Source organism: Manihot esculenta, chromosome 18 (assembly GCF_001659605.2).
Source record: "Manihot esculenta cultivar AM560-2 chromosome 18, M.esculenta_v8, whole genome shotgun sequence".
NCBI classification, from domain to species: domain Eukaryota; kingdom Viridiplantae; phylum Streptophyta; class Magnoliopsida; order Malpighiales; family Euphorbiaceae; genus Manihot; species Manihot esculenta.
This window is the reverse complement of record NC_035178.2, coordinates 32049552-32067516: the sequence shown is the minus strand read 5'-3', so window position 1 is coordinate 32067516 and position 17965 is coordinate 32049552. Positions and strand designations below refer to the sequence as shown.

General features: G+C 38.1%; 1 protein-coding gene across 7 annotated transcripts in view; it reads left to right on the top strand.

Moving 5' to 3' along the window:
• The window catches only part of LOC110606503 (probable cyclic nucleotide-gated ion channel 20, chloroplastic), a 72928-nt gene that overhangs the window by 20552 nt on the left and 34411 nt on the right, over positions 1-17965 (top strand). For 2 of the 7 annotated variants that reach the window (XM_021745344.2, XM_021745342.2), the window contains exons 5-8: positions 661-798; positions 964-1212; positions 10218-10487; positions 12816-12961. In XM_021745344.2, coding sequence (XP_021601036.1) covers positions 661-798; positions 964-1212; positions 10218-10487; positions 12816-12961 — 803 coding nt within the window. The remainder of the gene's footprint in view (positions 1-660; positions 799-963; positions 1213-10217; positions 10488-12815; positions 12962-17965) is intronic. The other 5 variants (XM_021745345.2, XM_021745346.2, XM_021745343.2 and 2 more) reach the window with 5 other exon arrangements.

Below are 17965 nucleotides of genomic sequence, written 5' to 3'. Positions count from 1 at the left end.
TTGTCTTGTTACAATTGTTAAAGGGCTATTAGATGTAAAAGGCCAAAATTTTATGTTTAATTATAATTACAGTTAAAACTTTTAATTTTGAATGACAAAATTCTACATATTAAATTTATTGCAATTTTAGCTAATCCTTAAACTAATTTGTTAAATTGGGCATAAAAGTCTATACCTATACTTTTAATCACAATTAAAAGGTCGGAGTACAAACTTGAAAGTTTTTGGCAATAATCGTGATTAAAATTTAAGGTTTACACACTTTTTTGTCCAATTGGATAATTTCTTTTAGGGATTGGCTATAATTGCAGCAAATTTGGAAAGTACGGCTTTCTCATCCAAAAATGAAAGTTTTGACCATTGTAAAGTTTCGCCTTTTATGTTCAATAAGCCTATTTTTAACTATGCTATAAATCTAGTTGACCGACTCTATGGACCCATATCATTAATTATAATTATCTCAAATGCAGTTGTTGCGATTAATATTTCTTTGAAAAATTGTTTCCATGTTATATGAATGTTCATCTATACAATATTTGATTATTGTCCATATATTGTTAAAACTTATTGAACTGGATGCCTTAGTGCTATTAAATAGTAATTTTTATTTATTAAAGAAATCAATTGCATAATATTCATTTTATTTTATCTTTTTTGTAGTTTAGGTTGGCTTATGTAGCTCCTGAGTCTAGAGTAGTTGGTGCTGGAGAATTAGTTGACCATCCAAAGAAAATTGCTCTGAACTACCTCCGTGGATATTTTTCTTTCGACTTGTTGGTTGCATTGCCGCTTCCTCAGGTACGTTCATTTCTTTTTGCATCTTGCGTGGTGACTAGTTGATGCTTCTCCTTCTTCATCATCTTTTTCTTCTTCTTCTCTCTCCCCCTGTTCTTTTTTATCCATTAACTTTATGGTTAAAATTCTTGCATCTTTATGCTGCCTCGTAATGATAATCATGTGCAGATTATTATATTATTTATCCTACCACGTTCATTGGGATCATCAGGAGCAAATTATGCCAAAAACCTTTTAAGGTTAGCGGTGCTTGTCCAATACATTCCCAGATTGTATAGGTTTTTACCTCTTCTTGTTGGTGTCTCTCCTAGTGGCTTCATATTTGAGACAGCATGGGCAAACTTTTTCATAAATCTTCTCACCTTTATGATGGCTGGCCACGTTGTTGGATCATGTTGGTACCTCTTTGGGTTGCAGGTGGGCAAAAGGCCTTATAATGTCCAAATATGCATTCTTATTGAGCTTTTATTTCTTTATATATATATATATATGCATATATATCGCCTATTTCACAGTCTTAAATATTTTATATAAGCGTTGATACCCTTGTTATTCATTGGTTCATTTTTCATTGCTGTATATTGTAACAAGACAATTGTTGTAGGAAGTAAATATATTAATATAGGAAGTAAATATGGATAGATTTGTTAGCTATTTGATCTTAGAAATTGCATGATTATAGGCTTTGTTGAGATACTTTCTGTAAATAACCTAGATTTGTAGTAATTGTGTGCATAATTAGGTGCTTAGTTTATGTGATATAATTGAGATATGATTAGGCTATAATTAGGGAATTGATTTATGTTGACTTATTTGCTGATTCTAGTGATATGATTCGATTTGATTACGAATTCTAGGCATAAATTAGAATCCTTAATTATCTCTGTAATTATTCTTTAATTATTTGCTTTCTGTTTAGTTGTAATTCTCTGTGTATAAATAGTCATGTCAATCACCGGTATAGATCAAGAGTGAAATACAAGAATACTTTAAAATTTTCCAAAATTCTTTATGATATCTGATTTTAGGGATTAAATTCAATTTTTCCTTTTTAGGATTTCAAAACCCTAAATCTACCATTTTCGTACTACCCTATCTAGAAACCTTTCCACCTCTCACCACTGGCACCACATCGCCAGCCCAACCACCTAGCTTCGACCCTGGAAAGTCCTGCACGTGAGGCTCATGCACCCTCCCTTCCCGGAGCGTGAGACATCATTCGACGCTGCTTCACTGCTTTGATCACTCCGGCGCCGATTTCGATCGTCTTTCCGGCCTTCCCATGCCGCTACTTGGTTTTTTAGTGATTCAGTTGGGCTATTTTGTGTGTACAATCTTGTGTACCTCCTATTCTTTCACGGTTCATTTGTTTTTATCATGGCAGAAGGTAAAAGAGTCTCGATTCCTAACTATGATAATCCTTCCTTGCAAATTAGTCCCGTAAAACTTGATGGAACCAATTATCTTGCTTGGTCAAAGTCTTGTTTGTTGTTTATCAAAGTTAGAGGACTGCAGGCTGATGAATCCCACATTGGTTGTGGAAAGGGTAATGTGCCCTTTATATGGGCCATAGGCACTCCTCCCCCTTGAGCTAGCTTTGGGGTGAGTTAGGCCTGATCCAAATTTAACATGGTATCAGAGCCTCCCATCCGATGTTGGGCCTCTCATAAATATGTCACGCACCAGTAAAAATTCTGGCGTGAGGAGGGTGTGTTGAATCCCACATTGGTTGTGGAAAGGAGTAATGTGCCCCTTATATGGGCCATAGGCACTCCTTCCCCTTGAGCTAGCTTTTGGGGTTAGACCTGATCCAAATTTAACATGATATCAGAGCCTCCCCATCCGATGTTGGGCCTTCCATAAATATGTCACGCAACAGTAAAAATTTTAGGCGTGAGGGGGTGTGTTGAATCCCACATCGGTTGTTGAAAGGGGTAATGTGCCCCTTATATGGGCCATAGGCACTCCTCCCCCTTGAGCTAGCTTTTGGGGTGAGTTAGGCCTAACCCAAATTTAACACAGGCTATGTCATCGGTAATAAGAAGTAACCGGATGAGAGTGATCCAGATTTTTCTCAATGGGACTTAGATAATTGCTTTGTTATGACATGGTTATTTAACTCTATGCAACCTCATTTCTCTAAGTCCTATTTGTTAATTGACACTACTGTAAAAATATGGAAGGTTGTGTCCTTAACTTGTTCTAAGATTGGGAATGATGCCCAAATTTATGATATTCAGAATAAGATCCATAGTACTAAGCAAAGAGAAATGACTGTCTTCTAATTTTATTCGGAGTTATGTGGCTTATGGTAGGAGCTTGATTACTATTAGGACTTCCAGACAGACTCTACTGGAGATGCAGTCAAATTTCGAATAATGATTAAAAAGGAATGGGTCTATGATTTTCTTGCAGGGTTGAATAACGAATATGATTCAATTCGGGTCCAAGTGTTGTGGAAAAATCCTTTTCCTTCTCTAGAAGAGGCCCATGCCCATGTTAAATAAGAGAAAAGTCTCCGACATGCTATACTCTATACTGCACCAGTTGAAAAGGCTAGGTTGGCTACTAGTTTGAGTACACTGCAGTCTCCTAATTCTTAAAAAATCACTTGCATTGTGACTATTGTAGGAAACTGAGGCATACCAAGGAGACTTGCTGGAAGTTACATGGTCATCTCACTGGAGGCCGTGGAGAAACGAGTTACCTCTGGAGCTCAAGCTAATTTAGTAGAAACTGTGGATGAACCCTTTAAGGAGACAACAACTACTAAGTTTCTTTTCCTTAATGAAATTCAGAGTCTCAAGCGCCTCATGTCTCATATTGACACCTCTTCCTCCTCTGGTACCACATCTAACTTTGTAAAGTCAAGTAGTGCTTCTTCTCTTGATACTATTCCATGGATTATTGATTTTGGTACGAATAGACATATGACAGACTCTTTTAAAGGTTTTCTCAATTATTTTCCTTTTCTAGCCAAATATAGTGTTGAAATTGCTGACGACTCTTTTACTCTCATATCCGAGACAAGTTTTGTTATTTGTGCACCCACTATTAAATAATTATTTGTCCTTTGAAACCTTTGATGAAAAGAAGAAAAAGAGAGCAAAAGATTTGAGAGAAAATACTTGATTATTCCTCTCAAAGCAATTGGGGTATATATACTACTTATAAGAGTACATACTAGGTAAAAAAATAAAATAATTTCCTAATTATAGCCTAATCATATTCCAATCATATCACATAATCATATCCCTAATTATCAGTACAAATCTAGGCTATTTACAGAAATAATCTCAACAGTCCCCTTTAAGCTGGAGCGTATATATCATATGCTCCAAGCTTGTTACAAATATACTCGATTCGTGGTCCTCGAAGTGATTTTGTGAAAACATCAGCTAGCTGATCATTTGAGTTGACAAAGCTAGTAAAAATGCATCCGGACTTAATCTTTTGCCTAATAAAATGGCAATCCACGCTATATGCTTTGTCCTCTCATGAAAAACTGGATTTGATGCAATATGGAGGGCAGCTTGATTATCACATATCAATTTCATTTGGTCAATATCGCTATATTTCAATTCTTAAAGGAGCGGCTTCATCCAGATGAGTTCGCATGTTGCTAAAGCCATAGCTCGATATTCTACTCCTGCACTTGATCTTGCAACCACACTTTACTTTTTACTTTTCCAGGATATGAGATTCCCTCCAATCATAATATAATATCCTGAAGTAGATCGTCTATCTGAAAGGGAACCTGCCCAATCTACATCAGAATAGCCAATAATTTGTGAGTGACCCTTGTCCTCATAGAGTAGACCTTGTCCTGGAGCTCTTTTGATATCTAAGAATGCGAATGACTGCATCCCAGTGACTACTGTATGGAGTTTGAAGAAATTGACTAACCACACTTACAGCAAAGGAAATATCTGGTCGTGTGATAGTGAGATAATTGAGCTTGCCGATTAATCTTCTGTATCTAGCAGGATCTTTAAGTGGCTCTCCCTGTTCAGGAACAAGCTTAACATTTGGATCCATGGGAGTGTCCGCATGTCTACAGTCTAATATGCCTGTTTCTTCCAATATATCCAAAGCATATTTCCGTTGAGAAATTGCAATACCTGTCTTAGACTGTGCCACTTCAATTCCCAAGAAATATTTCAGTTTCCCCATATTTTTAGTTTGGAAATGACTGAACAAATGTTGCTTAAGCTGAGAGATTCCATCATGATCATTTCCTGTAATAACAATATCATCAACATAGACTACCAAGTAGATGCATCTATCACCATTATAACGAAAAAATACGGAATGATCAGAATTACTTTGAGACATTCCAAACTGTTGAACTACAGTGCTAAATCGTCCAAACCATGCTTTTGGAGACTGTTTTAGCCCATACAAAGAGCGCCGAAGACGACATACTAAGCCTGACTCCCCTTGAGCAACAAATCCTGGAGGTTGCCCCATATAAACTTCTTTAGCGAGCTCTCCATGAAGAAAGGCATTTTTAATGTCCAGTTGACGCAGGGTACAGTGATTAATTGCAGCCAATGAGATAAGGAGGCGAACAAAAGCTATTTTGGCAGGAGAGAAAGTATCACTGTAATCAAGCCCAAAAATCTGCGCGTAACCTTTAGCTACAAGGCGAGCTTTAAGGCGATCAATTTTGCCATCAGGTCCCACCTTAACTGTGTAAACCCATCGACAACCAACAGTAGACTTACCAGGTGGTAAGGATACCAATTCCCAAGTTCTATTGTTATGCAGAGTAGTCATTTCCTCAACTATGGCATTACACCAACCAGGATGATCCAATGCTTCTCTAACTGTCTTGGGTATGGAGACAGCAGACACAACAGAGACAAAAGTACAATAGAAAGGAGACAAACGATGGTAACTCACAAAATTATAAATGGGATGAGGATTTCGGGAAGAGCGAATACCTTTTCGAAGAGCAAGAGGAGTAGCTGCTGTTGTTGAAGGCATGACCGAAGTAGGTGATGACGGAACGGGAGGGGAGTCATTAGAAGTACCTGCATTAGGGAGAGAAATGTCATTGTTATTAGCAGATGGGTGAGACCGATGTGTATAGACCTGAAGAGGTGGCATAGGAATGGGAGATGGACACACTTGCGGCAAAGAAGGAATAGGAGTTAGAAGTACAGGCAAAGCGCTAGGGACAAAAGTTGTGTGTTGGACTAGAAGAAAAGTAAGGAGAGACTTCAAAAGAGGTGACATCTGCAGACACAAAATATCTGTTAGTAGTAGGGTCATAGCATTTGTAACCTTTTTGAAGCCGTGAATAGCTGAGAAAGACACATTTAATTGATTTGGGTTGGAGTTTGTCTTTGCCAAGAGTATGATCATGAACAAAGCATATACATCCGAAAATACGCAGAGACAACTGGGTGGAATTCTGGTTAGAAAATAGGACAGAATAAGGACTTTGATGCTGCAAAATAGAGAAAGGCATTCGGTTAATCAAGTAACAGGCAGTGAGGATAGCTTCCCCCAAAAACGCAACGGAATATTGTGATGTAGGAGTAAAGTGCGGGCTGTTTCAATTAAATGCCGATTTTTCCGCTTAGCAACTCCATTTTGTTGTGGGGTATAAGAGCAAGAAGTTTGGTGAATAATACCCTGAGTAGACAAGAAATGAGTGAATGAGGAAGACAAATATTCTCTTGCATTATCATTTCGCAGTATCTTAATGCGAACACCAAATTGATTCTAGATTTCAGCATAAAACTTTTGAAAAATAGGAAACAAATCAGAACGATTCTTCATCAGAAAAAGCCAAGTGCAACGAAAATAGTTATCAATAAAGGTAACAAAATATTGAAATCCCAGAGTTGTACTAATCCGACTTGAACCCCAAATATCTGAATGAACAATGTCAAACATGGAATTGGCCCTATTATTGATTCGCTTGGGAAAAGAAGCTCGAGTTTGTTTTTCGAGTTGACAAGACTAGCATTCTAAAGAAGGCAAGGAATAGAGTCTAGGAACTAGTTTTTCTAACTTGTTCAGACTTGGATGTCCGCAACGACTATGAATGAGTTCAGCGGAGGTGGAAGACATAAAAGCAATTGGAGAGTTAGAAGTGAAAAAATAGTACAATCCTTATGACTCATATCCTGCTCCAATCATATTTCCGGTACTCCGGTCCTGCATAACCACAGATTCAGTAGTAAAGATGACTGAACAGTGAAGATCTTTAGTTAATTTGCTAACAGAGATTAGGTTGTATGGACAGTCAGGGGTAAATAAAACATTAGTCAAGGGGATCGAAGGAAGAGGATATACGTTACCGATCCCTTTAACTTGAGTTTGTGAATCATTAGCTAATGTGACTTTAGATGGTGTGGAGGGTGAAACAAGAGTAGAAAAAAGAGAGGGATTATCAGAGATATGATCAGAAGCACCAGAGTCGAGGATCCATGAACCAATGGGTAAAGACCTGGTTAGATAAGTAAAAGAATTACTAGAATGGGCAATATTTGATTGGGCCATGGAGACTGAATCTGAATCTGCCAAAAAAGAAGGATCTGCGCCTATAAACAGTAAATCCGACGTTAGATGGGCTCGGCAAGCGATCGGACCTACTGGGTTAGAGTTGCTGGCGCTGGGCGATGCTGGAAGAGTCGCCGGTGTGAAACAGTTGCCGGAAGATGGTGCACACGCCCGTGCGTGAAGGCGGGCTGAACAGGCGACTGGACCTGCTCGGCTGGAGTTGCCGGCGCTGGGCGATGCTGGAGGAAGAATCGCCGGCGTGAAATGGTCACCGGAAGATGGTGTACGCGTCGGCGTGTGGTCAGAGACAGGCTGCTTGGGGTGGTGTGTGGGGCCGGATCTGGAGGCGGCGCTTCACCGGAAAGCAGATCGGAAGCCTGCGTGGAGAATGGGCTGCGCGTGGCTGGAGATAGGCTGCTTGGGGTGGCGCGTGGGGCCGGATCTGGAGACGGTGCTTCACCGGAAAGCAGATCGGAAGCCAGTGTGGAGAATGGGCTGGGTGTTGAGACTAACTGATTTCCAGAAAGTCATCAAAGCAAGGTGGCAGATCTGCCACTCAAAGGTGAACCAAGTTTCTTGGCTCTGATACTATGAAACCTTTGATGAAAAGAAGAAAATGAGAGCAGAAGATTTGAGAGAAAATACTTGATTATTCCCCTTAAGCCAATTGGGGTATATATACTACTTACAAGAGTACATACTAGGTAAAAAAATAAATTAATTTCCTAATTATAGCCTAATCATGTCATACAATCATATCCCTAATTATTAGTACAAATCTAGGCTATATACAGAAATAATCTCAACATCCTTCACGTTCTCCATTTTTCTGTCATCAATGCTCTTAACTGTAAAATTAGACCCGGTCATTGTGTAAAATTGAGTTCTTTACTGACCATTGAATCTTCTCATAGGGAAGAGGATTGATAATGGTAGATTGCATGATAGCTTATACATGTTGAAGGTGATCTAGTGTTAACCAACATAGAAAGTTTCTAATTAGGAGGATTCAGATCTTTGCGATCCTAATTAGGCTTGATTATAGATATTTTATTCTTGTAATAAGATACGAAATAACTGGGCAATTTCAATATATTTCTCCATTGAAGTAAGTGTGTATATATACAGATTACAAAACCTTATTAAGGCAACTCCTAAGAATCCTCTATCAATCAATTGGCCTATAATTCTGTAATCTCCTATGATTATATACAGATTTTGTTCACACTCTAATAATTATTATTGTAAATATTCATAATTTAGGTTGATTCTTAGTATATATCAAAATAGAATAAACAATTCCTTTCAAATTCTTTATGGTATCAGCGCCTAGTTCTCAGATTTGTAGCTCCTTTGGTCTGTTGGTTTAAAATTTTTCGGTAGCTTGAGTCTCAAATCTGCCATCTCTAAATCACCCGTTTAGGATGAGTTGTTTGTATCACCACCCCTACAAATCAAAATCGCAGCACAAGATCGGCATCATGTCCAAGTTCGGCGACCAGATGAAGCGCATGTAGCCCACATGCGCCTTCCTCTCTCTTCGCTCCGACTCCACGCGCCAGCACGTGTGTCCTTTTCACGCGAGATCAGGCGACTCCCTCTCCTCTTCTGGCATCGATTCGGCCTGGGTATTGCAAGCTTGGGTGATGTTTTGAGGTTTGGTACTCCATTTAAGGTGATTAGCCTTAGTAGATTTGGATTTGGCTTTAGCTACTGTTTGGGCGTTCTGCCACTTGGCAATTCTGTCTCTTGATCTACTAATTCCATTGGTTTTTTTTGTTGGTCTTTTAAATTTGTTTCGATGGTTTTTTCCGGCAGTGATTCTTTTCGGCATACTAGTCATCAAGTCGCGGCTTTGATTTGCCTGATCTTCCACTGTTTTTGACAGAAAAGTTTTTTTTTTTTTTGAAATGGCAGCGACTTGTGTGGGTAATATAAGGACTTTTGATAGTGGTTTTGTTTTGTTTTTTGGTTCTGCTCCGTGGATTATTGATTCTGGTGCAAATAGACATATGACGGACTTCTCTGAAAGCTTCCTTAATTATCTTCCATGTCTATAAAAAGACACTGTCAGAATTGCAGACGGTGTTTTGAGTTTAGTTCATGTGACTTCTACCGGCCAACTTGCTGATGTGTTTACTAAAGGACTCAACAATAGAACGTACCATAATCTGATTTGCAAGTTGAGTATGTGTGACATCTATGTACCAACTTGAGGGAAAGTGTTGACTTATTTGCCGATTACTAGTGATATAGTTTGATTGATTATGGATTCTAGGTATAAATTAGAATCTTTAATTATCTCTATAATTATTTTGATTATTTGCTTCCTGTTTAATCGTAATTCTTTATGTATAAATAATAATGTAAATCACTTGTAAAGATTAAGAGAGAAATACAAGAATACTCTAAAATTCTCCAAAATTCTTCAGGTTCCTATAATATCTATTCTTTTTTGGTTCCAGTACAGTTCTTCAGTTTCGGTATGAGACCCCCAAGAATCATGCATAATCCAAATGCTAATGTTGAAACAAACTGAACTTTTTGAAAATTTGTACCTCTTAAACTTGTCAATGTCAATATAATTTTTATTGTGTAATTTGAGAGCTTGAATGTTATGTGAATGTTGAAATATTCGTTTGATATACCTTGAGGACAATAAAATAGGTGCCAAGTCATTTAGGATTCAATTTCATGATATTTTAAATGTCTTCTTGAGTTCTTTCTGGAATCTTGGAATGTTTTTTTTGTGTTAGGCATTTTGCTTGTTTTCTGATATTTATGTTCTTAGTTTGTGGGAGAAAATTCTGAATGTATTTTTATTAGTAATAATACAAATATACAATCCTTAAGTGATAGTTTTTAAATAATTTATTCTCAATTAATCCTCTCACTTATTTTTGTAGCAGAGGGTTAATCAATGCCTTCGTGATGCCTGCCATCAGTCTAGTATTAAGGAAGTGTGTATGAGTTTCATAGATTGTGGGCATGGGGATAAGCATGCAGAACTTGGTTCCGACCAAACTTGGTTGAATTGGACAACAAATGCCAATGCCACTGCTTGTTTTACTCAAGATGGTTTTCCATACGGAATCTATGTCCAAGCTGTTAACCTCACATCATCAAAGAATAGTGCTATCACCAGATATGTGTATTCACTATTTTGGGGATTCCAGGTAACTAATCAGGCGCATTTGCTTTTAATGGCTGCTCATCATCATCATCATCTTCTCTCTAGTGCACTGATTGTTGTTTTCTGTTGTTTACAATAGGAGGACATTGTATTTATGTGGCTTGTTTGTTTTAATTCACTTTCCCTCTCATGGTTATTTTCTTTTAAAAGATAATTTTCATCCATTTAATCTTTTGTTCTCTTGTAATCATTTCCTTCACCAACTATCTAATTAAATTTTTTCTACGAGTTTGTTGTAATTGTATATTGGACTTATCACTTACTAATTTTGCATTCCCAACAAGTGTATCCAAAATTTAATTCAAGAAAATTTTGAGATGTATTTTTGAAATATTTCATGAGCATTGAGGGGTTTTGCTGTAAGAAAGGTATGTTTAATTTAAAAGAGATTATGTACTTGACTTGAAATCTGGGTGCAGAGCAATGCAATGCACCTATCACTTATAATGGCAACTCAAAAAAAGATGTTAGATTGTTTGAATACTTTGAGAAGTATAGTAGACTGGTTGATAAATGTAGAAATATAATATTTGTTGTTATCTCACAATAGAGATTACAATCTATTTATACATGAGAGACAGTATCTAACAGAAAGGAAAATCAAGCCTATGATTATACAATCCCTAAGATTAAGCAACTGACCCATCTATCAATATTTACTTCCTATATTACATATTTACTTTCTATAACTTATAACAATAAATTAAACTCATTTTGACGTTGCTTCTTAGTTTTACAACTTACAAGTCAGTTCATGTCTCCTCCAACATTTAATGATTGCGCAGCCTTAGATCTTAACCTATGTTATTTGAAGGAAGCTCCATAACTTGGTCTATTTGTTGACGAATCAAATTGATTAAGCAGATTCTAGGCATAATTTCAGTCCTTGAATTGACCTGTGATGTGATCCATATCCAGGGGACTTAACAAATTGATTGTCATTTTGTTCGTGAAAAGATTCAACAAAAGCCATCTCAACGGAACACATCAGAACTAGAGAGCAATTAGGAGACATTTTCACTAAATCTCTTAATGGAGCTCAGGTTAACTACATCTATAACAAGTTGAACATAATTAATGTTGTGCTCTAACTTGAGGGAGAGTGTTGTGGAAATCAAATGTAAATATAGTGTACATTCCTTTCTTGTTAGGTAGCTTGATTCTAGGACTGCTTTAGGGCTTGATTTTAGGATTTAATTAGGTTTTACATTCCTTTTTTAGTAAGAGGACATATATATATATATATAAATATGTATTATTTTTCTATTTGAAAATACATCAGATTATTGTCTTTTACAAGGCTAAATAACAGGACCCATCACACCTTGGTTGCAAGTTGGGCATGTGTAATAGTTGTGCACCAACTTGAGGGGGAGTGTTGACGAATCAAATTGATCAAGCTGATCCTAGGCACAACTTTAGACCTTGAATTGAGGCAAAATTATAGATCTTAATTATAGTGGAATATTTGTATTTATTTGTTCTCTTTTTTGTTTTCAGTTCTCTGTGTATAAATAGATATATAATTGTATGTAACAATTAAGTAAGAGAAGTTCAATATAGTCTTAAAAATCTTCACTATTTTATGGACATCATGGGAATGCTAATGTTAAATGTTTTTTAGATATAGATTAGGTTTTATCCAAGGTTGATAGGGGGATACACTAGTAGATATTGTGTATTTGTTGGAGAAAATTTGGTGTATTGTAGAAGTAAGAAGTAGAATATAGTAACTCGTTATATTGGAGAATCATAATATAAAGTTATGATGCAGTTTATATGTTAGATTGTATGGATACATCATTTATTGAGTGAAGTTGATCTTAAAACCTCACTCCCTGCTAAGTTTTGGTATAAGAATTAAACTGCTCTCCATATTGTTTCTTATCTTATGTTTCATGAGTGAACTAAATATATTGAGATTGATTATCGCTTTGTTCGTGAAAACATTCAACAAACGATTATCTCAAAGAGATATGTTAGAATTGGAGAGCCATTAGGAGACATCTTCAGAAAGCTATAATTGGAGCTTGAGTTAACTTATTTGTAACAAGTTGGTATGATTAATATCTATGCTCCAATTGGGGAGCATTATAGAATACCGAAGTTGTATTTGTGACAAATATTTAAATTCTTGATTAGCATGACTACAAGGATAAAAATATAGATATTCCACATTAGTTAGTTTAATCTTGGGAATATTTGTTTATAAATTTGTATAAACTCTTAATGAAAAGGCACAAATTTTCTGTCCCAATAGCACTAACTATTATTTTTTGCTGATATCATGTGTTGTTTTTGCCTTCTGAAGCAAATCAGTACTCTTGCTGGAAACCTAATACCAAGTTATTTTGTTTGGGAAGTTCTCTTCACAATGTCCATTGTTGGACTTGGCCTCCTGCTCTTTGCTTTTCTGATAGGAAATATACAGAACTTTCTCCAGGCTCTTGTTCGGAGGTACAACTTTTTCTCAAAATGTCAAGCAAAAAATTCACTTGATTTTTTTCTTTTATGTTGATTTCTCTTTCTTTTCTTCTAGATTTCTATCGCTGAACATTCATTTTTGGTGTACCCATCACATATGATGATACTTGATTTCTTTTGAGTTTTTGTTGAAATTCATTTGTGTATTCCTTTCATATGATAATACATTGAAATTGTCCAATTATTCCTTATAATATTGATAAACCTTCTCAGGTTACGGATGTTCCAGGAATGGGAATGACTTGACCATTTAACTTAGTTAGCTTATACCTAGGGGGTGAATAACCTTTGAGACTTGAACGATCATTTTCAATTCTTGCCAACTTATTAAACCCGGCGTTGCCACCCGTCACATCTATTCTTTTAAGGACTAGATCCCTGCGTTGAAGGCACGTGGTCTAACCTTACTGTTGAACATTTGCGACATCTTGTTTCTGTAAACTTCCATTCTAATTGTGGTCTTTTTCCACTGAAATTTTGCTTGGTGCAAATTGAAATGCATTTCTTTTGGATTTTGTGATATCTCAGGGTATTATGTCCTGAAACTACCTACTTGGATTTTTCATTGGAATGACTGCCTTGGCCCCGTATACAAGAGAAAATGGTGTTTCTTCTGTAGCTGTGGGTGGTTCTATATGCTCATAGTATGTAGGGTAACTCTTTGTGCCAGTTGCCCTTGGCCTAGTCAAGTTTTTTTTTTTAGACCCGTAGGATAGTCCTGTTAGTCACCTCAGTCATACAATTGGTCTGGGGGTGATAAGCTGAGGTAAACCTTAAGTTAATTTCTCATTTCTTGAAGAACTCTTTGAACCTGGAACTTGCAAACTGAGTTTTATTATTAGTGATTACTATCTTTGGTATTTCGAATCGAATGAATATATTTTTGCTGACGAAGAAAATCGCTTGTTGGGTGATGATGGATTGTACTGCTTCAGCCTCTGCCCACTTGATGAAATGATCTACCGCATTACACACTTTCTTGACCCAGTTACCTTAGAGAATGGGCCAAGGATATCTATCACCCACTGAAAGAAAGGCGAGGGACTTCCAATATCCGTTTGCATTTCTTCCAGGGTCCTTGGAATGTTTGCATGTACTTGGCATCTTTGACACCTTTGGACAATCTGCTTCACGTCTTCCATTATCATTGGCCAGTAATATGTCTAAATGCTTTCCGAGTTATTATTCGGGCTCCTTCGTGGCTCCCACAATCACCTTTATGGATATCCCTTAAGATTTTATGGTCTTCCTCGGTAACATATCGCAGCGACCTCCTGTACAACCAACCATTAATTAGTGTGTATTTAGAAGACTTCCTTATTACCTTTTTGGCTGATAACTCATCAGCTGGAAGGTCATCTTGTATTACGAATTTGTATAATGGTGTCATCCTTGACTTCCTTATTACCATTGCTGGAGTGTGCAATTCCTCGAATTGAAATAGTTGGGTGAGGTGCTGTTCACCCGCCGTTGCCATTTTGGCTAGAAAATCTGCCTCTTCATTGTTGCTTCTAGTCACCTAGCAATGTTCGCAGCTGTCTTGCTCACCTTTGATCCTATTCATCAGGGACTGAACCTTCTCCTCATACTTGATAAGGTTCGATTCTTGGACTTTGAATTGTCCTTGGCATTGATTAACAATTAATTGTGAGTCACTAAAAATAATAGATTTTATATACCTAATTCCTTGTTGATTCTTAAGGCCATTATTACATCCTTGTATTCGACTACATTGTTAAGGCATTAAAGGCGAGTTTGGCCACATATCGAATCTTTATTCTTGTTTGAGATTGTAACAGGATCCCAATTCTTGAACCCCTGCTCCGTAAGCTCCATCTGTCTAGACCTTCCATTGCTCTGTGTTCTCCTCTGAGAACTCTGAAGGTTCTAACAGCGGAGTCATCCTTGCAATAATGTAGGCTAGCACCTGGACTTTCATGGCTTCTCTTGAGACATACCTGATATCATAGGCTGACAGTATTACCGTCCAGGTGGATAACCGCCTTGACAACTCCGGCCGGTGTAGTACCTTTCGCAAAGGCTAATCTGTTCTGACTTCTATAGTATGTGACTCGAAGTATGGTCGTAACTTTGTGGATAGAATTGCGAACGCTAACTTTTCAAGAGGAGGATAGTTCAACTCTGCCCCCTTCAACACCTAGCTGGCATAGTATACTGTACTTTGCTCTCCATTGTTTTCATGAACAAGTACCGAGCAAACAATTTATTTTGTCATAAACAAGTATAGAAACAAAACTTTCCCTTTAACGGGTGGGCTTAGCATCGGAGGGGATGATAAGAAGGTTTTTAGACTTTCAAATGCCTCTGCACACTTTTCTCCCCATTCAAACTTGCCTTTGCCTTTCAAAGCCTTGAAGAGCGGAAGACACCTTCTGGCTGAGCATAATATGAAATGACCCAAAGCACTGACCCTCCCATTCAGCCTTTGTACCTCATTAGTGGTTTTAGGTGCTTTCATATTTTGGATGGCGCTAATCTTCTCAGGGTTCACCTCTATATCTTTTTTCGAGATTATATATCCTAGGAACTTCCCAGCTTTTACTCCGAAAGTACATTTTTCAGAGTTCAACTTCATGCTCGCCTTGTCTAGAACGTCGAAAACTTTTCGGATATCTTCTAGATGGTCTTCTAAGGATCAACTCTTCACCATCATGTCATCCATATACATCTCCACTGTTGATCCCACCATTTGCTTAGAGATTCCTGACACCATCCTTTTATACGCCGTCCCTACATTTTTCAATCCAAAAGACATTACTTTGTAATAGTAAACTCCTTCATCTGTTATGAACGCGATCTTTTCTGCATCCTCAGTATCCATCATGATTTTGTGGTATCCTGAAATGGCATCAAGGAAGGAGGCCACTGCATGCCCCGAGGTCGAGTCCACTAATCTATCAATGGATGGCAACGGGTAGTGATATTTTGGACATGCTTTATTTATTAAGTCAGTGAAGTCAATGCACATCCTCTAATTTCCATTAGTCTTCTTTACCAGGATCGCATTGGCTAGCCATGTGGGATACTGGACTTCCTTTATTAATTCTGCACTTAAAAGCTTATCAACCTCTTCTTTGATCACCTGATGCCTTTTTGGTGCGAACTTCCTTTTCTTTTTGTTGGATTGGTTTGACGGTCTTATCGATGGATAACTTATGGGTGATGAGAGCCGGGTCTACACCTGTTACATCTTATAAAGACCAAGCGAAAGTGGTTACTTGATTTTTCAGCAACTCTATTAACCGACCTTTATTTTCCCGGTTAACACAGTGCCAAACCGCACCTTTTGCTCCTTCCCTACCTGGACCTTCTCTACCGGATCCGCGGGTTTCAGCTTTATGTGAGATTCCAATTTCTCCAGCAAATCAATGGGCATGATTGCTTTTCCAAGGCTTTTTGCAGGGTGTCCATAATTTTCTTTGGCTGATCTCGGATTGCTTCGAACCACTGCTATTCCTTCGGGGGCTGGAAGCTTAAAACTCATAGCACCCATGTTAATAACGATATCAGTTTAGGACTGGATGGCCGAGTATCAGTTGTATGCAAATAAAATGTCAACCACCACTAACTCTGCATATAGTTCTCGTCTATACTTTTCATCCCTGAATACCAGGAGAAGGTCGATAGTATCCAATACTGCCACGATCTTATCTCCTAACTCTACCAAGAGGTAGGAGACTCTGATAAGGCTGGTCTATCCAAGCCTAACTTGTTGAAAATATTTAAGTTAAGAAGATTAATAGAACTACATATATTAACCAGTATCCTTCTTACCTCCCACCGATTTAGGAGGATTTTAATGACCAGTGGGTCGTTTTGGAAGAATCTAATTTGTCTGCCAGGTCGAACCTTACCTCTTGCCTGGTCCATGGTTTTTGATGGACAGACAATACATCCTCTGCTATCTGCTTATTTTTCTCCTTACCCTTGTCAGGTCCTCCGATGATGATATATACACTTCTAGCCATTTCAAAAAACAAGTGTTAAATTTTGGCCAGGCCTAACTCACCCCAAAAGCTAGCTCAAGGGGGAGGAGTGCCTATGGCTCATATAAGGGGCACATTGCCCCTTTCCACAATCGATGTGGGATTCAACACACCCCCTCACGCTCAGAATTTTTATTGGTGCGTGACACATTTATGGGAGGCCCAACATTGGATGGAGAGGCTCTGATACCATGTTAAATTTGAGCTAGGCCTAACTCACCCCAAAAGCTAGCTCAAGGGGGAGGAGTGCCTATGGCTCATATAAGGGACACATAAATTGAAACAGTCCGGCCTAAACTGAATCAAATAACTTTTGAACCCATTTTCCACTTAGCCCAAAATGGTTAACCCATGTTATTTAGTAGTTTTGTGCTAGCTATTATATACTGTTGAATCCCACATCGATTGTAGAAAGGGGTAATGTGCCCCTTATATGGGCCATAGGCACTCCTCCCCCTTGAGCTAGCTTTTGGGGTGAGTTAGGCCTGGTCCAAATTTAACATGGTATCAGAGCCTCCCCATCCGATGTTAGGCCTCCCATAAATGTATCACGCACCAGTAAAAATTCTGGGCGTGAAGGGGTGTGTTGAATCTCACATCGGTTGTGGAAAGGGGTAATGTGCCCCTTATATGGGCCATAGGCACTCCTCCCCCTTGAGTTAGCTTTTGGGGTGAGTTAGACCTGGCCCAAATTTAACATATACAATGCGGAATTACCGTATTTTGCCGATGTGAGACGTTTTCCCACAAGCTAGCAGGTGAACGTCACTCTTCACTGCTAAATTTGCGACGTTCTCGTCGCAGCTGAATCAGATACAATTGCTAAACCAGGACCGGACCCTTGGGTATTGTGGTTCGCTAGTACCTCGAGTGGCTCCACCTCGTCTCACACGGGTAGTCCTTTCCTCGCAGACCCACTAGCTCTGCCCAATTTGTCTGATCCAAAATAGCTCTGATACCAAGTTAAATT